The sequence below is a fragment of the Haliotis rubra genome, unplaced genomic scaffold (assembly GCF_003918875.1).
Source record: "Haliotis rubra isolate DU_JTF1 unplaced genomic scaffold, ASM391887v1 Scf19, whole genome shotgun sequence".
In the NCBI taxonomy this organism is placed as follows: Eukaryota; Metazoa; Mollusca; class Gastropoda; order Lepetellida; family Haliotidae; genus Haliotis; species Haliotis rubra.
Genome location: NW_025765891.1, coordinates 3842368 through 3866105, shown reverse-complemented (window position 1 = coordinate 3866105; position 23738 = coordinate 3842368). Strand labels below are relative to the sequence as shown.

General features: G+C 39.4%; 2 protein-coding genes across 2 annotated transcripts in view; both read left to right on the top strand.

The window, feature by feature from the left end:
* The window catches only part of LOC124274387, a 96377-nt gene extending 86922 nt beyond the window's left edge, over window positions 1-9455 (top strand). Inside the window, exons 10-14 of the mRNA XM_046709767.1 lie at window positions 4795-4861; window positions 7830-7906; window positions 8483-8556; window positions 8724-8870; window positions 9342-9455. Of these exons, the coding sequence (XP_046565723.1) occupies window positions 4795-4861; window positions 7830-7906; window positions 8483-8556; window positions 8724-8823 (318 nt within the window). The 3' untranslated portion in view covers window positions 8824-8870; window positions 9342-9455. The remainder of the gene's footprint in view (window positions 1-4794; window positions 4862-7829; window positions 7907-8482; window positions 8557-8723; window positions 8871-9341) is intronic.
* Window positions 9040-22110, top strand: LOC124274299 (prominin-1-like). Its single transcript, XM_046709642.1, has 15 exons — window positions 9040-9059; window positions 9342-9468; window positions 10331-10434; window positions 11012-11096; window positions 12625-12765; window positions 14195-14327; window positions 15395-15465; window positions 15638-15691; window positions 16468-16548; window positions 16662-16730; window positions 18307-18393; window positions 19412-19521; window positions 20223-20252; window positions 20583-20618; window positions 21360-22110. Exons 1-15 carry the CDS (start codon window positions 9040-9042, stop codon window positions 21895-21897), a joined length of 1686 nt encoding a protein of 561 aa, XP_046565598.1. The 3' UTR covers window positions 21898-22110.
* Window positions 22111-23738: the final 1628 nt, after the last annotated feature.

Below are 23738 nucleotides of genomic sequence, written 5' to 3'. Positions count from 1 at the left end.
GACCGATTGTTGATAATGAGCAGGTGCTTGTAGTGATGGTGCTCCCACTCAACTAAAAATGGGCTAATTGTGTTTGATAATGTCATCAGTTTGTTTGGCATTTGATTCCCACACAATTAAGGAAATTTTGACTTTTTAGTTATGAATTATATTTGTTCAGTGATTTAATCAAATTCAGCTTTATCAATAACGTTGTTCCTTGTTGTTCTGGATCAGATGGTGGTCTTGGGCTCTCATTAATTTGCATCCAGTTTGAAATTAGAGTTTCTGATCATGTAAAGTATAGATTCTGTTCAGCTGGACAGGCATACATAGATTTTAGAAATACAACTTTAATGTTTAACCATGTGGCCCCGGTTTATACACTGACAATGACACTCCTGAATGGTGGAATAGTCCAGTGGTTAGAGTTCTTGCTTGTGTCACATAAAGTCCTGGTTCATTTGCCATGGGTGCAAAGTGTGATGACCTCTACTGGTGTATCAGATCCTTTTCTGAAATATTGGTAAGAGTGGAATAAAACCACATTCACATACTATTTGTCCAAAATATCCACTCACACAACCACTTAGCCCTATATTTTGTCTTCAGAAATGGGCATCACTGATAGTTGAACATTATTAACTGTAGTTTAAAGTCATTGAATCATTAATACCCTCATTTCTATGGAAACAGCTAAATTTACGGATACATATCTGTTAATAAGAACGACTATAAATTTCCCAGGAGATTCTTGATGCCGAAGCGCAAGATTGGGCTTACAATAATAAGAGGTCTGAAGTGTATGTATTTAATTTTCCTTGTGTACAGTAAGGTTTTGACAGTGCAATCACTATTTTTCTACTAATGCTATACAAAACATGTGTGGCTCTGCTAGATTCTCCGTGGACATGAAACAGCCATGTTGTGAGAATGGTAATTACTGATTATACAGCTTCTGCCTCAAGAGCTGTCAAAGATAAGACCAGGCACTATAATCTGCCGACTGTTGTATATCGATATATCATAGGTTTTCATTAGGACAACGAATCTGTGCACATTTTTGGGAAATACAATTGTTTCAGGAATGAGATCCAGTTAGCACCTTTCTGAAATTTTCTAGGGTATTTTTTGCCAGAATTTCTTGGTACGGTACTCAAAGTATCTTCTCCATTAATCACACTCGGGAATCAGGAATTATTTGACATTTCCATGGGTACTTGACGACAGAACATAGAACTCAGCAGCACATGTCATATAGACCTTGGACATTATATGGAACATATACCTTACTTCTGTTGGGTTGGAACATAGACCTTATGTCAGTTGGGGATGGAACATAGACCTTATGTCAGTTGGGGATGGAATATAGACCTTATGTCAGTTGGGATGGAGCATAGACCTTCCTTCTGTTGGGGATGGAACATGGACCTTAAGTCTGTTGGGGATGGAACATAGACCTTATGTCTGTTGGGGATGGAACATGGACCTTATGTCTGTTGGGGATGGAACATGGACCTTATGTCTGTTGGGGATGGAATATAGACCTTATGTCTGTTGGGGATGGAACATGGACCTTATGTCTGTTGGGGATGGAATATAGACCTTATGTCTGTTGGGATGGAGCATAGACCTTCCTTCTGTTGGGGATGGAACATGGACCTTAAGTCTGTTGGGGATGGAACATGGACCTTATGTCTGTTTGGGATGGAACATAGGGATGGAACATGGACCTTATGTCTGTTGGGGATGGAACATAGACCTTTATGTCTGTTGGGGATGGAACATGGACCTTATGTCTGTTGGGGATGGAATATAGACCTTATGTCTGTTGGGGATGGAACATAGACCTTATGTCTGTTGGGGATGGAACATGGACCTTATGTCTGTTGGGGATGGAACATGGACCTTATGTCTGTTGGGGATGGAATATAGACCTTCCTTCTGTTGGGGGATGGAATGGACCTTCCTTCTGTTGGGGATGGACCTAGACTTCTTCTGTTGGGGATGGAACATGGACCTTATGTCTGTTGGGGATGGAACATGGACCTTAAGTCTGTTGGGGATGGGATGGAACATGGACCTTATGTCTGTTTGGGATGGACCTTCCTTCATGGACCTTATGTCTGTTGGGGATGGAACATAGACTTATGTCTGTTGGGATGGAATATAGACCTTCCTTCTGATTTGGGATGGAATATAGACCTTCCTTCTGTTGGGGATGGAACATGGACCTTAATGTCTGTCTGTTGGGGATGGAACATGGACCTTCCTTCTGTTGGGGATGGAACATAGACCTTATGTCTGTTGGGGATGGAACATAGACCTTTATGTCTGTTGGGGATGGAATATAGACCTTCCTTCTGTTGGGGATGGAACATGGACCTTAAGTCTGTTGGGGATGGAATATAGACCTTCCTTCTGTTGGGGATGGAATATAGACCTTCCCTGTTTGGGACTGTTGGGGATGAAACATAGACCTTCTGTTGGGAATATAGAACATGGACCTTCCTTCTGTTGGGGATGGAATATAGACCTTATGTCTGTTGGGGATGGAGTCTGTTGGGGATGGAACATGGACCTTATGTCTGTTGGGGATGGAACATGGACCTTAAGTCTGTTGGGGATGGAATATAGACCTTCCTTCTGTTGGGGATGGAACATGGACCTTATGTCTGTTGGGGATGGAACATAGACCTGTTGGGGATGGGATGGAATGGAACATCTTATGTCTGTTGGGGATGGAATATAGACCTTATGTCTGTTGGGGATGGAACATGGACCTTCCTTCTGTTGGGGATGGAACATAGACCTTCATGTCTGTTGGGGATGGAATATAGACCTTAAGTCTGTTGGGGATGGAACATGGACCTTAAGTCTGTTGGGGATGGAACATGTTACATCTGTTGGGGGGTCTGTTGGGGATGGAACATGGACCTTCCGTCTGTTAGGGATGGAATATAGACCTTCCTTCTGTTGGGGATGGAACATGGACCTTAAGTCTGTTGGGGATGGAACATAGACCTTCCGTCTGTTGGGGATGGAATATAGACCTTACATCTGTTGGGGATGGAACATAGACCTTATGTCTAACCTCCAGTCAGTAACATCTCATCGATACAGTGTGGTGGATGACACACACAACCTTGAACCTTCTTCATATTTTCTACCCATGTTTGGAATTCTGATATGCAAACCATTACTAACTGTGCTACCCTTCTGCCTACAGTACTAAGAAGTTGTTTGTGGTCAAGCTGAACGTGACGCTCCAGACAGTACTTGGAGCCTATCTGGTTCCATGAATTGATAGGGAGAGGAAGTTGTATCATAGGTTGTATGGTGGAGTATAGCCTGTTTTTATTGAAAATACCCTGTTTGATGTTTCCTGAGGTCTGACAGGTGGAAGTGCCTCACACACCTGTTGACAGCTGGCTGAATACTTGATTGCAACACTTCCAGAAAATCGATCCCTCAGGGACTTGCCCCAGCTGCAGGTGTGAAAAGGGGTTAAAAAATTGATCAAGTAAGCGAGGAATTTCACATTAGATTTTTTCATATGTCAGGCAATACATGCTGTGATGATTAAAGGCGTAAACTTACTGCTCCTTTTTTTCCTTATAAAGTTCATTAAAACATTAAAAGTTTCAACATTACTCATCTTAAGGCCAGCAATCTGATTGGACAGTCAGATCATGCCCCTTATTTGGCAGGTCATCCTGTCCACCATTTTGATTCAGAAATACAGATGTGTTCATACAGCATATACACAAGTGTCAAATTGTGGAACCCTGCGCGTGACTAACTTCCAGTGTACCTCTGTCCACTCAGCCAGCTGGCCTGATCTGTGAGGAGGAAGCCTTCAGTGCTTGAAGGCAGCTGGGGTTGTATACCATACTCCCAAGGGAGTAGAGAACTAAAATGGATATGCATCCATTAGCGGGGAACAAATTGAAATCATCTGAGGATCTGATGTCTGCATTTGTGTGTATATGAATATATACAATATCTATAACATGCTGCGTGTCTGAAGTCGGTCCACACTTGATTTAGCTGCTAGGCAAATACATGGAAAACTATCTTTGTGATTTGTTAACTCAGAGAGATTTATTGCATACTGATTGTATAGCTCATTAAACCCTTCACACACGTGAAACTTATTACCAACCTTAGGCATATCTGAGCAGGTGATATAGAGTCGTATCAGCATATCCGGGAAGTATGGAGTCTTGATCAGACCCTCCACTGTGAATTATACATGCCTGGTTTGAGCATGTGAGTTATGTTTGACATAAGGTGGAGTGAGAACATATATAATTCATGCAGGGGAAGATGATTCCTGGTGGTTTGTGGAAATTACAGAACCAGCTTCCATGTTGGGAGTCTAGTGCTGCATCAGAAATAGAAATGAGTAAAAGAAGAGTTGTTTATTCAAGTATTCCTCTGTAACAAGAAAACTATTACCATTAATTTCATTTTGTTTATCACATCCAAAATTATAGTGGCAGTTATATTTTGCTTGAAGCAAAAAAGCGAGAAGTTGTCTTGTGTCAAGCATTGATATATGGATTGGTTGAAGAGAATCAGAATGTCTGAAGTGTGTATGTGTTGTGATCAGGCAGTAACAGCTGGACATGGATCTGAAAAATGGAAGCTGCAATATTTACCAAATGCATTATAACAAATATCAGCAGAGGCCAAACCAATTTCAACTCGGGTCATTTGGTCAAAGGCAGGAGGCACATTAAGAAAGTCACAAGGATTGCAAAGTATTCTTGATCAGCACAGATGTTTGACAGACTGTATCTCTTGTTTCAGCCGGAGTATTATTATGACAAAGGCATTGCTGCTGTCTTGACAACGAGGGTAGCTGATGCTGTGTCAGGTGAGTGGATGTTTTACCTGTCCCACATCCTGGCTGGTGATCCCAAAACACATGTGCCTTCCAACCAAAACCTTCCATGCACGCCATAATATTCCATAAAACCACATTCTCGCAAATACGTAAGGAGTCATCAATATGTTCTTACATGAAAAGACTCAACCGGAAGGACATATGATTTTCAAGATACTCCCTTCACATTTATACATGTTTGTCAACAATGCTGGCATTTAAGTTTTGTAGATCCTTCTTTTTGATGTCATAATGTCCTCCATTGATGCTATTGTTTGAGTCATAATGGCGTCTGGCTGGAGCTTTCTTCATGTTTAGGAACAGTTGATGCTGATTAAGTTCACAGACTCAATTGTGGATTGTAGCAATGGCACTGACTGATTTGTGCCCTGGCATGTTGTCGTGAAGGAAGAGCACACCTTTCTCAGTTGTGGCTTTGTCTTTGTCTTGATTTCATTGAGTGCTTACCCCCAAAAGCCACAAAATATGCCTTGGTTATTTTCTCATTTTAAAAGCTAGTCAAGAAGATAGTCATCCCAGGACACCAAACTTTCCTTGGTGGTGATGTCAGGTGTCACTGCGGAGATATGCTGTTTGGTGTCATGTTAGAAGTGGTCATCAAGTTTCATCCATAGGCACAAATAATTTCAAGAACCTGTTTGGATAAACTTCAAACAGAGCCAGATAATCACAAGAGACATCCACATCATGTATGGATCACATGTCAGAAGCTTGGAACCGAATCAGCAGTTACTTTTCTCTTTGCTGAAGTCTCCGATGCACAATGCTTGCTGAACCAGTACATTTTGGACAGATTACAAAATCATCATTTACAGCAGTTTTAGTGTATGTTTGGAAATGTAAATAACAGATATTTACTTTGGGAAATGAATTTTGGAAATTCCATGTTAGTCACCATGGGTGCATGTATCTATATTCATCAAATCACCAATGAACATACTGAAACATAAAATGTTTGTGAGATATTGCTTTTTTTTTATATGCATAATGATATAATGAATAACTTTTAGCAGTGACTTATTTTCAAAACAGTTTAATGTGTTCAGTTAAACTTACAGCATCACATAGGTAATTTGATATTATACATCTTGAAGTAATTTTATAGTTAGAGGTGAATCCAATACTGTGGGGGTGGTGGGGTAGCCTAGTGGTTAAAGCGTTGGCTCGTCACGCCGAAGACCCGGGTTCAAATCCCAGCATGGGTACAATGTGTGAAGCCCATTTCTGGTGTCCCCCACCGTCCCCCACCGTGATGTTGCTGGAATATTGCTAAAAGCGGCGTAAAACCAAACTCAGTCAGTCAGTCCAATACTGTGCTAGTGAAATTATTGCTCAACATACACTTTAGAGATATGAAGCTTTGCATGAGAAAAACATAGCATCCATCAGGTTAGGCTCTGCATCTGACCTCTTTAAGATGCCATTGGAAGGGGCTGCTGTCATGAGTGCTGTAGTCAGATCTCGATGTACAGATCCGTGGTTATTTTACTGATGTCACAGTGAACCAGTTTGCTCAGCTGACCAATGTTTTGTGGACAAATGTCCTTCTGCATGCACTGAACTAAGGAGAATGATGCTGGCTCTCAAATAGAATTTCAACCTCAAGTCCTTTAATGTCAACTATATCAACACTTATGATGAAAGTCATGAAGATGATATTCTCTACATAATAACATCATAAGCTCTTTAAAATCTCGACAATGGACAATTTCAGATTAGATGCAGCCGAAGGTTTTTGCACGGAAAGCAAACATTATTGAAACTAATGCATGTAAAATGAGGGAATGTTTATTTTTATGTCTTGAAACAAATTTCTGTTGAAAATTTTAGTGTTGAGAAAGAACCAATTATTTGTCCATTCTTTATGTTAACCAAATTATTGTGTCACAGTTAGAATGATCAAACCATACATTGGACACGTCTGTAGTAAAGCAGATTATGATCAAGGTGAACGTGCCTCAAAGATGTTAAAAAAAACATGCTGAATATCAGGAAATAATTTCTTCAAATAGAGAATTTCCTTTATCAGGTTCAATAATTGGGAGAATGATTTAAGTATCACAGACATTTAGTTGAATTCCACCAGCTACAAGGATCAGACAACCTAGACAGATGGCTCGTTTTATCTTTCTGTCCTCTCCAGTTTCCTGATCTTGGCAAAAAAGAAACTGATTAGAGGCTCTCAACTTCTGCAAACGTTTGCAAGTTTGCTTTTTTGTAAAACTCTTGGGAGGAAAATATCATCTGCACCAGCATGGTGAACATACTCAGTGCTTCAAACTTACGTTTAAGTTAGTTAATCTAAATATTTTATCAAGTCTTCTTCTTTCTTTTGTATGATATAATTTTTTCCTAAATGTACATGTCCTGCTTAAACAATGTTTTTCTCCTACCTTGGGGCTGATGATACTTTTGTTCCCTGTTGTTCTGGAAAAAGGATGTTATTGAAAGGGAAATTATTTACAAATAAATACAATTAACCAAAGATTCATTTAACTCACATGGAAACAATGGTACTGTTTAACTGCGTTTGAATAGTATAAAAATGTTGTTTTATGGATAAATATTGTAATTAATTTCTGTCTGCCTAGATGATTTGTCTTAAAAAATGTAAATTTCATTTATTTTTGTGTGACTTAATTGAATCTTTTGAAATATTATTACTGTATAAACTCAATTTAATTAGTAAACTATTGCAAATGTTAAACAAGAAATGAACTGAGTGTTTCACTGAAAATGTGATATTTGTTGTTATAACTTCTTAGATTTCTTCCAGAAAATTAGTCTGATGTGATTATCGATTTATTAGTTTATATTTTATTTCTTACCTTCTGCATCCTCTCAGCTGCCTGATCATGATTTTACAATATTGGTCCAGCCTAATTAAGACCATACATTGACATATATGCAGGTATATCATCCCCTGTTTATGTTGCAGAGTTGAATGACACAATAACACAGTACAGTGCAACTGTAGCCAACTCTATATCTGGACTCAAGTTCCCGACTGGGAAGGTGAGCACAACCGACATCTACTGACTTCAAGATCATTAATGGCAGACATCTTCAATGTCTGATGTTCACTGTCACTCAGCCGGTCATTCTTGTTTCAATGTGTGATCGTATCTTCTGTGTAAATTACTGGGTTTATGAAGTTGGTAGGCATATAATATTTGCAGTTATTGTTCACAGTAAATGTAAACTATGATGCTTTTACCATATTTGCCTTATCAACACTAGTGCATACTTATTATTTAATGAAGTCTGTGTATATGCTAAGCTAAATTAACTTGCGATAACTTATTCACCAGCGCCTAGATTTTCAAAGCTCTCTTATCGCTACGATCGTCGTAAGTTAATGTTGATGAATGGTGCTTACGACGATCTTAGAGCTAAGAGAGCTTCGAAAATCTAGGCCCTGATATTCAGTGATATATGGATATTATTTGGTAACATGACATTCACTTGATACTGAGTGATAACTGGGAATATCATTAGGTGATATCACATATATTTTCAAAGGCAATAATATTTGCCCAAACATTTATACAAACGGAATCATTCTTTTATCAAGATGATTTCTAATTTCAGGTCTTTAACTTCCCTGCGTTTCGAGAATCCTTCCAAAAATTTGATAAACGTTTGGTTGTCAGTGACACAGTCAGGTATGTATAAAGGGAGAGAACTCTACAATCATATGGCTCCATTATTTAACACATTTATGTATGCTTCAAACAATATTGATGATTCTGACTCCGAAACACACCTATCTGAACAGAGATAGTGAAATGATAGTGAATGTCCCCCAATAATGTATACTTTGCATTTTCAGGTATGGGTTTACCTGGGTGTTTGTGTTTATCAACTTTGTCGGGTGTTTAATTCTGTACATGGCACTGACCATGACGGTAAAAGGGAAGAGGGAGGCGTGACGAGGGGGACAGCCCAACTACTACCCTGCCTACATCCTATACATTGCGTAAGTCAACAACAAGTCATCCTTTGTGTGTGTATAAGTATAATAGTCAAGGGGTCCATGTCAGAAGTCAACCCTAATGAGAGTAGTTGCTGATTTAGGATGTGCCTGGATTTGAGTACCAAGGCCAATGAATCCCTTTAACACTGAAATAATAATTGTGATGATCATTATGATGAACACCTTGCGCAGGTACTGGTTGGATATGTGCGCTGTATAAATATCTTATAATTTAATAATTATTACCAACAACAGTGGACAATTTTTAATGTTTTTGAAAAGTCAGTAAAACTTAAATATTTTGTGTCTTTTTAATTTTAGTTTTATGTTATTGATTGTACTTAATTATACAAATCAGTGCAAGTGAAATTTGGCTAAGTATTTTATTTCTGCTGAATGACCGCTGAAATAGTTATTTCATTACCTCTTTTCTGCATCTATGCAGTGAGTAACTGATATTTACTGTTTTCTCAGGGTTCTGTTCGGCTGTATCGGGCTGTCACTGATCTTTATGGCCCTCTGCATGATGACCTTCTATGCGGGGGTCAACCTGGAGAAGATTGTGTGTGAGCCAGGAAAGAAACTGCAGTACATGACAGAGGTGAGACAAAAACTGACCAGTCAGGAGTTTTAGAGAAACTCACCAAATATATTTATATATCAAATATGTCAACACATAGCATATTGAAACTCCAAGACAGTTGACGAGTGTAGGGGATAGTTGGAATCATCAAGATATCTCTTTCAATTCATATAGCATTGGCACATGGAAATTAGATGATCACATCTGATGGGGAGCCGACAATGGACCTGTGATCATACAATGTGGAGTGCAGTTTAGTTTGTCATTGTGATACTGCAAAATACCACTGTGTCCATCCAAAAAACGATCAAGCAGTATGATGTTTCATTAAACAGTCAGGATGTCTCCAAACTGTATTTGTTTTGTCATGGAAGTTGGAAGTTAAACTTGATACGTCAGAAAACATGACATTAGCTCCATGTAGCGCTTTGAGCATGCCTTAGGGTGTGGAAGGGGCGCATTATAAATATGCATATTATTATTATTATTATTATTATATGTTGATTATCCTACTGCAGGCCACTGTCACGTCTGATTCAAATGATGTGCAGTAGGTTTCGGGAATGACATATGGATGTCATGCATGTCATTGTCAACTTTGCCACTATGATGCACTGTCTGGGCATGTTCTCTTGCCCCTTATCTGATTGTCTGTTTGCAGTCAATTTCTTTATACCATCATTCCGACTTATATGTCCCGGGGTGGAGAGGAGAGGTTGACATCATGGTATCTCCTTGGAGACATTGCTTGATTTCACCCAAGTGAGAACTCTTGTGGCTGAAGGAACTATTATGAGAACATTTTGCTTGATCTAGTTTGCGGTCACAAAGGTGGTATAGTTTTCTGCATGATATCAGATACATTCACTCACTCACTCAGGTGCTTGATGTCCCGAATGCAGTGAGGAATCATCCCGGATACTACATGTCGTCTGTCCTCCTGGGAAATGGAAATATCACCATGAAATCTGCAGAAATGTACAGGTAGGTTCAGAATGTAATGCAAGTACAGATAGGTAATAATATTACAGATTTCTTTTTGATTTTGCAGTTCATGTTAAGTAAATTATAACAAATATGAACACCTCATTTGTGAGGTGAAATGCAAACTGGTCATTCATGTGGTGAGGTGAAATTGGGTTTAACGTCGTGCTTGAGAATATTTCGCTCATATGACGACGTGGTCATTCATGAGGCAATTTAGAAAACGTATGATGTACAATAGCAGGACACCTCAAAAACACGACATGCCTTCAATGACATGCTTAGTGACGGTTGAAAGGGTTGGAATCACCTCAGTTGAATATTTCCAGTTGGAAGTCCTGGCAAGCGCAGACACGTTTGCCAGAGTCTCCTGATTGGAACTTAACACAAGATGAATGATTGAGAGTGTGAGATGCAGGTGAAATGCACAATATTGTGGTTCTATATGTGCAGGCACCACATGTGCAGAACTAAACACATGATCCATTATGAATGGATCAGCGTCATGGAAGCTGAGACAGAAATAGACTAATCATTACATGTCTTGTTCGTCTTACCACTGTGTTCCATGTTTCAGATCCTGTCTGAAGAACGAAGGGTCATACCAGCTGTTTTCACGTTACCTTGTTCCAACAATCTTCCAGGACCTGGATTACACACAGGTGACAGTTTGCTGAAGAAACAATGAAGTAGATGCACAGTAGATTTGGTTCATTGTTTAAGACGAACAGACTAAAGTTGTGAGAGCATTGATTAGAGACCGTTCATAATTTATGGCTGGGGGGGTGATGATGATTTTTATGGAGGAGCATGTACATTGTGAATGACGGCCCGCCCCCCTAAAATTTATGTACAAAATAAGTGACCCCCCTGCATGTCATGTACAAATCAATGACCCCCCTTCCCTTCCCATAATTTCTAAGCATAATTTTAAACATACTTTTATGTACAAAATTGCTGACCCCCTAGTATGTGTGTACAAAATTAATGACCCCCCTAGTTCCCCAGAACAAAATGGGTGACCCCCCTTAAAATCATCATCCCCCTAGCCATAAATTATGAACGGTCCCTTATTGTGTGCATGTTGGTTTCCATGACAATACCCCACAACAACCTGCTAATATTCAAGTCTGTACTAGACAAACCAGTAGTAGATGGCACGAGCAGTGGTACGTCACACCACTGGGGGAGGTTAGGACAAATAATCAGAAGGTTATTACTATCAGTGTTTATTGACTACCAAGGCATATTAGAATAGAAGTGATATTACAGTCAACACATGGAAATTCAGTGTGAAATGATGGCATGTCATGTCGTAAGGCGCCTCAAATTGTTGTCTAGAGTTGTTGCCCTTAGCTGTTGGGTTTTAGTTCAAATTGTAAATTCAGCTTGACTTAGGCTACTCTTTTGTTGTTGGTTCCACCAAAGTTTTGAACATATATGACCTAGTTTATTTTGGTGGATGTCACACCATGCTATATCTGCTGTTATCATATGGCAGAGGGCAGCATTTAACAATAAACACACACATGTGACGTAAGTGTCACCATCATTTATCAGGGGAACTGCTGAACACTGTATTATACAACATTAAACCAAGAGGTGGATTCTGTAAAGTAATAATCATACATACACAAAATACTAGCAAAGGTTCGTATGTCTTGACTATATTTGCAGTTGTCTCTTGTCATGTGACATTATACATCGCAACCAATCGTTATAAAGCCGTAACTTCATCAATGTATGGTAATCCTTTTGTATCTCCAAACTGGTGTAGCAGGCCATTTCTTCCCCGTTGTAAACCTTTGTTTAGTCCTAGGATATTCTTACCCCGGGGAAAGTTTGGCCTAGGACAAACTTTCCCTGGGGAAGATGAAGCCTAGTGGGGGGAAGTTTGGCCTAGGCTAAAGGTTTGGCCACGGGGAAAGTTTGGCCTGTTACACCGGTTCATATACTGTTGAAAAGAAGTTAAGGAACACCCATGACCATGACCATGACCATGACCATGAGTAAGGCCATGTGTAAACCATGTTTTCTTTAACTTCTTTTGAACAGGATACATACCACAGAAAATATAAGAAGCATTAAGAAATGAATGATGACATATGCTATGTCCCTTTTGATTTACATGTTTTTAAACCATTGATGTCACAATGAAGGTTATGTACAATCTGTGTTTGTATTCTTCAGACCTTCCGCACTGTGGACAGTAGTTTCAACAAGATGTACGTAGATGTTAGTGGAGTCTCAATGGTCACCTCTCAGTTTGAGACATGGATTTCAAACTTCAATGCGGCAGCTTTCTTCGACCTTTCCCGATACCATAATATGGTAACAATAGTTATTATCAAGGTCATATATGAACATAGAACTTGACACATGGGTTACATTTTAGCAGTATGTGTATGCGCAGATCATTAACTTGAGCATCTTAATTTAATTTTTTTTAAAGTAAATTATAGCATTTTGTTTCTCTTTTGTAGTTTTCTGAACCTCTCATCACCACCTAGCTTCTATATTTAGTACCCAATGATACCACGTCTGTACTTCATGCAATGATGCAACAATGAAACATACTAACGAAAATGGAAATATACTTTGGTGAGAGTGTATCAGCTTAATGTGATTCTTGCCACAGCAGTATGATTCCAACTTATTTTGCAGACTTATTCAGAGAAAATCAAGAAATTTTATTGAGAGCTTTAGCATTTCAGAAATGGCTGGATGGAAAGGAAAATAATGCAATTCAGGCACTATTAGACAGACTATGTTTTAGCAATACTATCAAACTATTTCAATGTAAGTTGTAGCATCTCACACAACTCCAAGGACAGGTGTGAGTGAGTGAGTATGGTTTTACGCCGCTTTTAGCAATATTCCAGCATTATCATGACAGGGGACACCAGAAATGGGCTTCACACATTGTGCCCATGCAGGGAATCAAACCCGTGTCATTGGCATGACGAGCCAACACTTTAACCACTAGGCCACCCCACCGCTCTGACTTGGCTGTGACTTGACCTAGTTACAAGGCATTGGTTTTGTTAAGGAACTTAATTTCACTTTGAGTAGAAAGAAAACTCACTTGCCACAGAGAACAGGTTATTGTGAGTTAATACTTGGTGGCATCCAACACATTGGGACAGCATTAATTTTTGGCCAAGTTGACAAGGTGTTCACCTAATCAAGGGTCTGAGGTTTGAACCCATTCACTGAAATATTGTATCGCTTACACAAACACAGATGGGAACGTGTCTGGCAATGAAACGTATCCATAACTACAAGCAAAGTAAACCTTCAATTACGTTTATAACACACACTTCTTCACTGCTCATTGTTTGAGTTTCGCCTTGTACATATACAAGCATCAGTTGTCCTGTGTATTAAGTCTTAATTCTGTCAGGATATATATCATGGATTCATTTGCTTGTCATACTTATGTAGCCATCCAATCAAAATGCACTCACACAGCAGAGAAATTCAGCAGCAAATAACTGATAAGTCAATGGTGACTTCTAATTCCTTATGACGTTTTCACAGTACAAGTTTCGTGAATCTACCTCAAATCAGTCTTAGTAACCTGACTGTGGTGAGTCTATGTTTAATACACAAAGACATTTAGAAAGTGGTCATATGTAGCGTATGTTATATTTGGGGTTACATGTGATGGCATGGTGCCAGTGGACGCTGGTGTTTGTCACGAACAGATGCAGATATAGACACTGGTGATGGAACACGTGTAATATTTCACATGTTCCAGCTCAAGTCAGGTGTGATCAAAGCGGATGTGAACAACTACATCAACAACATCAGGACTATATTGAGCTCAGGAGGACCTAGGTTTCCGGCTAAGGTGATCTCAGTTTGGGTTGTGGAGACTTCCTTGTTGCAATGTTCAATTCTCCTGGACTGAAACTTGAATGGTTTGAACATGTCAGTCTGCATAGTTCCTCCATGGGTGAAGTAGCTGCTCAGTGGTAGAGTGCATGTGTGCATGATGTCAGCCTGCATAGTTCCTCCATGGGTGAAGCAGCTGCTCAGTGGTAGAGTGCATGTGTGCATGATGTCAGCCTGCATAGTTCCTCCATGGGTGAAGCAGCTGCTCAGTGGTAGAGTGCATGTGTGCATGATATCAGCCTGCATAGTTCCTCCATGGATGAAGCAGCTGCTCAGTGGTAGAGTGCATGTGTGCAGGATGTCAGCCTGCATAGTTCCTCCATGGGTGAAGCAGCTGCTCAGTGGTAGAGTGCATGTGTGCAGGATATCAGTTCTAATTGCTGCAGGTCAGCTCCAACATAGTCTCAGGGGTGGAAATAACCCATTGCCCGATGTCCGAGTCCAGTGTTTTTTTCTGTCGGGCAAGCAAATTTGTATATCACACTGTACCGGTGTCCAGTTGACTTTCCAATGTTAATTATGTTGTTTATTTTAAAAAATCAACAAGAAAACGGCCGGTATAGTGGAAAAATTATCAGAGCAAGAGATTTTACATGTGCCACTGTTCAGTACAGTTAGCAATTTTAAAAGGTATTGCCACCCAGTCTCTATAGATCACCATGTTCGCATTCATCCTGACAATAACCTGTAATCAAGGTACAGAACAGAAACATGTTTTTAGAGTATATATTTTGTTAAGTCAGACGTTATTCAGATACATGTTTCCAAAATTTTTCTTGGTTGATCCAAAGTCCAAAATTTCTTGGTTGATCCAAAGTAAAAAAGAAAGACATATATTAAAACATTAGTTTGGACAAAAAGAAGTAAAACAAAACATATTTCTGCAAAGCATGTTTTGTAAGTTTTCTTATGCAATTTTCCTTTGATTCTTTGCAAACAAGAATATGAATCAGCCTAGCCTTTGTCCTTCCTGGTGACAGGTGTGCAATATATACACTAGTGTTATGTCATTATTGATATTCCATCAAGGGAGGGTACATTCATCTGTGACTATCTGTTTCAGCTAATCTGGAGGAAGTGGCAGATGGTCTACAGGGTTTAACAGGCAGTATCCAAACTGTCACTGTTCTCAAGGTGAGATTTGACCAACTGAAGGATCGCATCTTAAACAAAATAAACAATCTTCTTATATATTTGCTTTTCTTGTGTACTTTGGATGGATAAAATAGATGAAAAAGTTCATGTGTTGCTTCATCTGTGATAAAATAGTTCCTAAGTTTCACCACTTTATGTGTACATTTTACAGAATAATGTCTTGGCTGAATTTGAGCTCTACAAATCAGAAGTTGAGCATATCAAGGTAAGGGAAGCCTGATAGAGAAGTACACTTGAGTTCTGAAAGTTACACCATACCAATAGATGTTACATGATGGTACTTGTTGTTACCCTGGCTCTATACAAGGGCGGGGGCTTGGAGTCAGTGTACGGAGTGTACGTGGGTGATCCATGTTCCACTGTGGCCTGGTACGTTATTGGGTTAGTGCTACAAAGCCAGCATTCGTCTGGACTAGTACAGTGCTTGAGCCAGGCAAGCGCCATTGCGCCATTGACACTAAAAAATATGCAGTGGCACTTTTTTTCAATGCTAGAACGTACCCATTGGCGCAACATTTAGTATAACCCACAGGTCTTCTATACTGTGGTTACCGTGAATGGCGAAAATCGCAACTGCATTGGCATACATGTTAGTAGTTGAGGTGCCCAGTGGCAACACTCAAAAAATCCTGGCTGAAGCACTGCTAGTACACTCAAACAATCCTGGCTGAAGCACTGCTAGTACACACAGGCACGTGTAGACTTCACGTCACTTCACAATGCTATGAATACACAATGCCATTTACAAAGTGGTCAGATGTAAAATGTTATATTTGGGATTTCACTTTCTGAATAAGGTGCAGATTCTAGTACTTCACAATGCTATTTCCATTTCCATTAGAATACGTTTACTACATATGTGTAGTGGATGTGGATAACAGTACAGATATTCAGGTGAGAGCACAGTGGTGATGTACTAGTATCTTTTGTAATTTAAAGTTTACATTAAATTGAATTTAAAGTAGTAGCTATTGTTCACAGAATGTCACTGAGTCGGCAGTGAGGAAACTGAGAACCCTGGACCCAAGTCTTCAAACCAGATCGTCAGTGTTGATCAGAAAGGTGGGTGCTGCTCACCACTTTGTCGAAACACAATACACATGTATCACAACAATTTGCTATGTCAGCAGTTTATGAAGTACTATTTGGGTAACAACATGTTGTTTTCACCACAGGGTGTGGATCTGTACCGACAAGCATTCAAGACAAGCTATGCCGACTACAAGAACCGAAGCGAACACTGGGTGAGTATTTGGACTATGCCAACTACATGTTATTTAGTAGTATCAATACAACTCTTGTTGTGTTTACTTGGATCTTTACCTTTTTACTACAAACGGGATCAGGTGGTCAGGCTCGCTGACTTTAAAAATGACATTGTATCCCAGTTGTGGAGAAAGATGCTCATGATGTTGATCACTGGATTTTCTGGTCCAGACTCGATTATGTACAGACCGATGGCATATAGCTGGAATATTGCTGAGTGCGGCATTAAACAACAAACCAACCAACCAACCTTTTTGCTAATGTGATCCTGATTGCTTTGGGGTTCTTTTTCATTCTAAACAATATAAATTTCACCTTAGCATACTTCTACTTGACCTGAACACTGTGAAAACAATAACTTTGCAGGGTAATTCAATTCTTTGTCTGTGTGTGCCTTCAATAATGTGTTCCTTCAATAGTGTGTTCCTCCAACAGTGGGGTCCTTCAATAATGTGTTCCTTCAATAGTGTGTTCCTCCAACAGTGTGTTCCTTCAATAGTGTGTTCCTCCAACAGTGGGATCCTTCAATAATGTGTTCCTCCAACAGTGGGGTCCTTCAATAATGTGTTCCTTCAATAATGTGTTCCTCCAACAGTGTGTTCCTTCAATAGTGTGTTCCTCCAAAAGTGGGGTCTTCCAACAGTGGGGTCCTTCAATAATGTGTTCCTCCAAGAATGGGGTCCTTCAATAGTGTGTTCCCCACCAACAGTGGGGTCCTTCAATAGTGTGTTCTTCCAACAGTGGGGTCCTTCAATAATGTGTTCCTCCAACAGTGGGGTCCTTCAATAGTGTGTTCCTCCAACAGTGGGGTCCTTCAATAGTGTGTTCTTCCAACAGTGGGGTCCTTCAATAGTGTGTTCCTCCAAGAATGGGGTCCTTCAATAGTGTGTTCCTCCAACAGTGGGGTCCTTCAATAATGTGTTCCTCCAATAATGTGTTCCTTCAATAGTGTGTTCCTCCAACAGTGGGGTCCTTCAATAGTGTATTCCTTCAATAGTCACAGGAACTCACTTTCCAGGGAACACACTCATTGTGTATTCCTTTAATAGTTGGAGGAACTCACTATCTGGGGTCCTCCAGTAGTAATATCATCCTAAAGTGTGTTCCTGCAAGACTGGCATCCTCCTGTAGTGGGGTCCTTCAACAGCTGGGTCATCAAACGTGGGGTCAGTCAGTAGTGGGGTCCTTTTGATTTTTTTGTCTAGAGTATAGTATTTTCTTGAGTATAGTGCACAGGTGTGTGTTTTTTAAAAAAATAATCACAGCTTTGTCCTGAGGATTGCACATGATACACACTATAATGGTTTTCAATATTGTCCCAATGCACAGTCATTACCATGAGCACACAACACTGGAAGTACCATGTCACAAAATATGCATTAACCCTCACTCTAGATCTTGAACTTTAAAATCAGGGCTGTGACAAGTACAAGTGTTTTATAGCAAACAATGTTAATAGCTGGGAATACTGATTGACAACTATTTGTAAACATACCATAGTAGGAGTTATCTCCCCTGTTGCCACCATGACATATAAGCTGTATTATGTTCCAGATCCATGAGCTGGGAAACTGTCGGCCTGTGGCTGATGCCTACGATGCTTTAGTCTACGGCTTCTGTGATATGCTGTCAGACTTTGAGGTGGGTATTTTCCAATCAGGAACAGTTAAAATTCTTTGGCTGTTAAAATGTAATTGTTTGCTATATTTGTGCAAAATTAAAATAATTATATTTGTTTAAATAATTATGAATAGGTACATACTCAGAGAATGATATAATCATTGCCCTGAAGATATCTGGGTTAGAACTGGTTTTCCCATCCATACTCTCTGTAAAATGTGACTAACAGCTTCAGACTGTTCGGCTGTCTGACCTGGTGGGTGCATGTCATCATATTCCTATTGGTTAGATCAATGTTAGTGCTGTCAATTACTGGAGTCTCTGGTCCACGCTTGATTATATACAGACACTTGTCATTTAGCTCAAATTTTGGCATAAAAAACAGCAAATATCATGCAAGGAGAATTCCAGGTGATATCTCATGATAGTCTTTATTAGAGGTCTTGAAAACAGGATTATCCTAAACACTGAACTAAATAAAGTAGCAAACATTACAAATATAAGGTGTGATGAAAATTTGCTGTATGAGTATGCTGTCCACCAGTTCTAGAAATCTACAGGCACCCTAAGGGACCGTTCAGAATTTATGGTTAAGGGATAGGTGGGTGGGTGAGTGGGGTGATGATGATTTTTATGGAGAAGCATGTACAATGTGAATGCCCCCCCTAAAAAAAATAATAGTAAGTATGTTACCCCCCTGCATGTCATGTACAAAATCAATGACCCCCTGCCCCCTTTCCCATAATTTTTACGCATAATGTTTTATTACTGTACAAAATTGCTGACCCCAAAGTACTTAGTACATGTGTACAAAATTGATGACCCTCCTACCTCCCCAGAACAAAGTGGGTGACACCCCCATCCCTCCCCTTAAAACCATCATGACCCCCACTAGCCATTAATTATGAACGGTCACTAACATCAACAGCCTGTAATCTCCATGTGAGTGTACACTCTGTTATCTATGTACATGGATCACATTCGATGAAGCCCTGGTCACTCTCTAGACAACATAGGTAACAGATGCCCACTTTTACAGAATGCAGACTGGATGCTGGAGGGAAATAACTCTGTGACGCTGATGTTTCTGCTGGTGTTTGTGTCAGTTGTGTTGTACTATCTCCCTGATGACGACGGTGATGACACTACGTAAGTAGATGACAGGTGTTTGTGTCCGGACTCTGGTGATAGGTTCCTGGAAGGTTTTATAAGTCACTGATATTTTTGGCGTTTCCATGGCAACAAGTTTTACTTAGACTGAAATTGGTGGTAGTACTCTTTTCTGGAGCAGAACTTTAAAACTGTTCACTGTTTCATCACCAAATTTCATACATAGGTAGGTCTAGTGGTGAACTGGTGCCCTTTGGTAGTTTTGGATTTCTGATTTTTTGTGTGTGTGTGTGTTTCCATGGCAACAATTTTGGCTTCAACTGAATTTGGTGGTAGTTCTCCTTTCTGGAGCAGAGCTTTGAAACCTTTTCAGTACTCTCCTTTCACTTAGCTATATACACGCCAAAACATTTGACATAGTCATAACTCGTAGACATATTCATTGAGAGTATTTTGCCATTGAGGGGGATATTGATGACTTTGGCTTCTTGTTGGAATTGTACAGTGTGGCTCCAATCTTTTCATTAATGGCCAGCATGTCTTACATAATTATCAATCTCCTGCCAAACTTAAAGATGCTACTTGACAGCAGATACTCAGCAATTTATTCATGAATAAATAGAATAATGTTTCATTTTAGAACACCTGGTGTCAACACTATCTGATTTTGTCAGAACTAAGAAATTTGCTTTTATCAAAGATATGTTATTATGTTATGACTATCTTTTCTGCTTTTTCAGAGATGAGTTTGACAGCATATTTGGAAATGGGTACGTACACTAAACATTCAAGGGGAGACAACCTTTGGTTGACACATTAACTCCCTTATTGCAGTAATCAGTTTCTAGCAGCCAATCATGAAGAAGAAATATTAAACAACTGAATAAGTAAATATACAAATGATTTCTAACAAGTTTTACAATGATCACACCGTATAAATCTAGGAATATTTTGTTTATTCATGTATACTACCCTCAAAAACTTCAGGTCACCCGATTCTTTCATATAACTATAGTTTATCATTAATGGAAGCACATAAAACAATCAGGTGGTGTGCTGACTGTCCATGTTGGGAATCCAAGATTGCTTTGTAATTTTAGGCCACCAAAGGGGTTGATCAACAAAGCCATCTACAAGTAAGTAACATGAGATTTTGTATGATTGAAACTGCAGGAATAATTTTCCTTTGTACTTTCTGAACCTCCATCTGATGTAAAATACATGGTAAAGGGTATACTGCCTCACTGTGTCGGTTCAGTGAGTGATATCAGTATTACTAGGCTGTCACCCTGTTAAGAATCCTGACCTTTTCCCTTGTGAAGATCTGGGTTAGAACTGTTCCTGAGAGCAACAACTGATGTGGTGGTTAGGACACCTGCAGTGGTTGCTGCAAGTTGTTGCATCCCAGGTGCATAGACTGATCAACAAGATGCCAATCACGGGGCTGTCTGGTCCAAACTGTGTTACTTACAGTCTGCCATCATACAGCTGGAATACTGTTTTATGATTAAAAAACAAACAAGCAAGTCGTCACCTGGCTTAAATTACTGCTTAAAGCTGAATTTTCTTTGGGACATGCCTTTGTTTAAGAACACGAGAAGTTTGATTTCACACTTGCCTGCTTGGTTTTCTTTAATACAGATATGGACTTTCCATCACTGTTTTGGCCATACAATATAACTTGTCTTGATATAACTTTGTGAATAACAATAAAATGAATAAAACATAAAATGTTTTTATATTTGGATTTTAATTGGAATTGCTCAAATATTATGCTTGTTCATTGTATGCTTACGGGCAATATGTTCTTAAAACTCTTTACATCAGCATTTAATTGTCAGAAACGTTTTCCTGCAATTTTAACCTGTTGCTTGCAGAGTAAAGTGTGTGTTTATCAAGCGACGTCCAAGCAAGAATGGAACGGTCAAGCAGGGCAGCTCTGTAGACAGTAATGGATCCAATGCTGCTCCCCTGCTGAACAAGAATGGGGAGAACCTGGAGATGAAGAACATGCCCAATGGCAGCATAATGAACTCCAAGACTGAGAAGAACCCAAGTCCGGTGTCAGAGACAGCAGTTGTCTCCCCTAGAACCGTGGGGACAGACAGCACTGTGTCACTAGAGGGCTCTGTGTCCACACCAAGCCTTGACACAGACACAAAGTCTGGAACCAGTAAAAATAGTGCAAGTACGAACAAAAGCAGAGGTGTTGTTAACCAAGGAGGTGATCTCTCCACTTCAGGTGCGTCACGTCCAGGGAGCGTAGTGATATCAGAGGTTCATCCTCGTCCAAAGGGTGTTGACCTTTCACCCAACGTAGCTCCAGGAACTTTTGTAAGTTCTCGACCGGGCAGTTCTGGAAATACTCCAAGTTCAGCATCTGCTCATGTCCTGGTTACAGACATAGATATGTAACTCTGTCAGCCATTAATATTGAGTGCCATCTGTGATTTTTAGCTCACCTGCCCACAAGATGTAAAAGCCGAAACAGAATCGTGGCGAGTTTCAGTCATCTTCCCAGAAATTGGACAGAGAGGAAACTGATACTGATTCTTTTAGTGAGTGAGTGACTGAGTTTAGTTTGACGCCGCTTTTAGCAATATTCCAGCAATATCATGGCAAAGGACACCAGAATTGGGCTTCACACAGTGTACCCATGTAGGGAATCGAACCCAGGTCTTCGGCATGACGAGCAACCGCTTTAACCACAAGGCTACCCCACCATCCCTGATTCTTTTAAAAGTATTGCTTTAGATTTAGAGCTGGCTTTTAATGGACAATCTTGGATCTTGCCTCGTCATGCACATTTTATCCATAGGTAGATATTTCAAATATGATCACACGAAAGTAACCTGAAGAGGAGTTCCAGTATTATTCTGTGGATGGTATGTACTTGCTCTGTCAATGCCAATCTACAATATCAAATTATCTTGATGTTCTCTACCCAGCTTGCAATATAACACTGATTAGTGAATTTAAGTACTGTAGTTTAACATCAAGAATGAGTTCTCATTATTTGTTAATATCAACGATAAATAAGTTAGATATGATTAGCCCAAATGTAGCAAAAAGTATTACACTCATTATGTCTGTAATACTTTTGTGATGAACCCTCGACACCATGTCCAGTTGTCATGACGAATCTGCAGCAACTAATATTGTTGAATTTCTAAAGTATATTGAATGTTTTATCCAAACAACTGGCCATTTTGTTCAAGACCCGTCCCATGAACTAACAGTGATTTTGGTTTGCCCTCTCAGATATTTTCTGTTTCCTTTAAGCATGAATATAATTTGTCAGATTGATTGAATGTGCGAATTAGCTAGACACAGGTCATGTGATATCTTGCCATATGTACCGGTAGATGACAGAGATGGAACAAATAATTAAATCAAAATAACTTGACATCGATTATCATAATCAGTATATAGTATTTTAGTTGATTCAGCACATTATTTATCAACATCCTTTTAATGATCCTTTCAACAAATATTCTTAGATGTAGAATAGCTAGTTTTGAGTACAATTTAGGACAGTGATTAATGTATTAGCCTCTTACAAGCCTGTTATTGCTAAATGTACTTGACAACTATATGTACTAATCAGCATGCATTGTTAAGTTATGTGTAACATATCATAGATTGAACATTATTATTAGACTTTTATTGGGAGCTTTTCTTCAATTTGTATCTCCTTTTTCTCAACACCAACTTTTTATGGATCTGTGAGTGCTGGTGAAAGCTATTTGTCAGTGAGTGTTACAATCAGAATTTGTTTTCTAAAAATTATTTTTTCTTTTCTGAATTTTGAGTCACTTTTAGACTTAATTCTTCTCTACTGCTGAGAGTTATATTTCTGTATTCCCAGCATTTCATTCATAGTGCAGCCACAAATCTTGCACGTTCCATTTGTAGACACATCCATGGCCAAAAACTATGGTTGTATCATTTAGATATCATCTCTGTGGATATTTCATAATTTCAATAATTTTTAGATTAGGCTATAACGATAAATTACTGGTTCTCAGGTGCAGCTTGCATCCGCTGTGCCTGTATTTATCAGTTTACAACAGATGTTTTTTCACCAAAACTGTGTCTGTGCTTCCTCTGTAGACAGAATAGGCTCTCATTTATAATACGGAATATTCAGAGCTGAGGAAGCTCTTGGATGTACACGTTGACTGGAACTTTAAAGTGTGGAGATTCCTATCAGTGGGGCCATGCAGCTGAGTAATGATCCCACAGTCTGGGTCTGT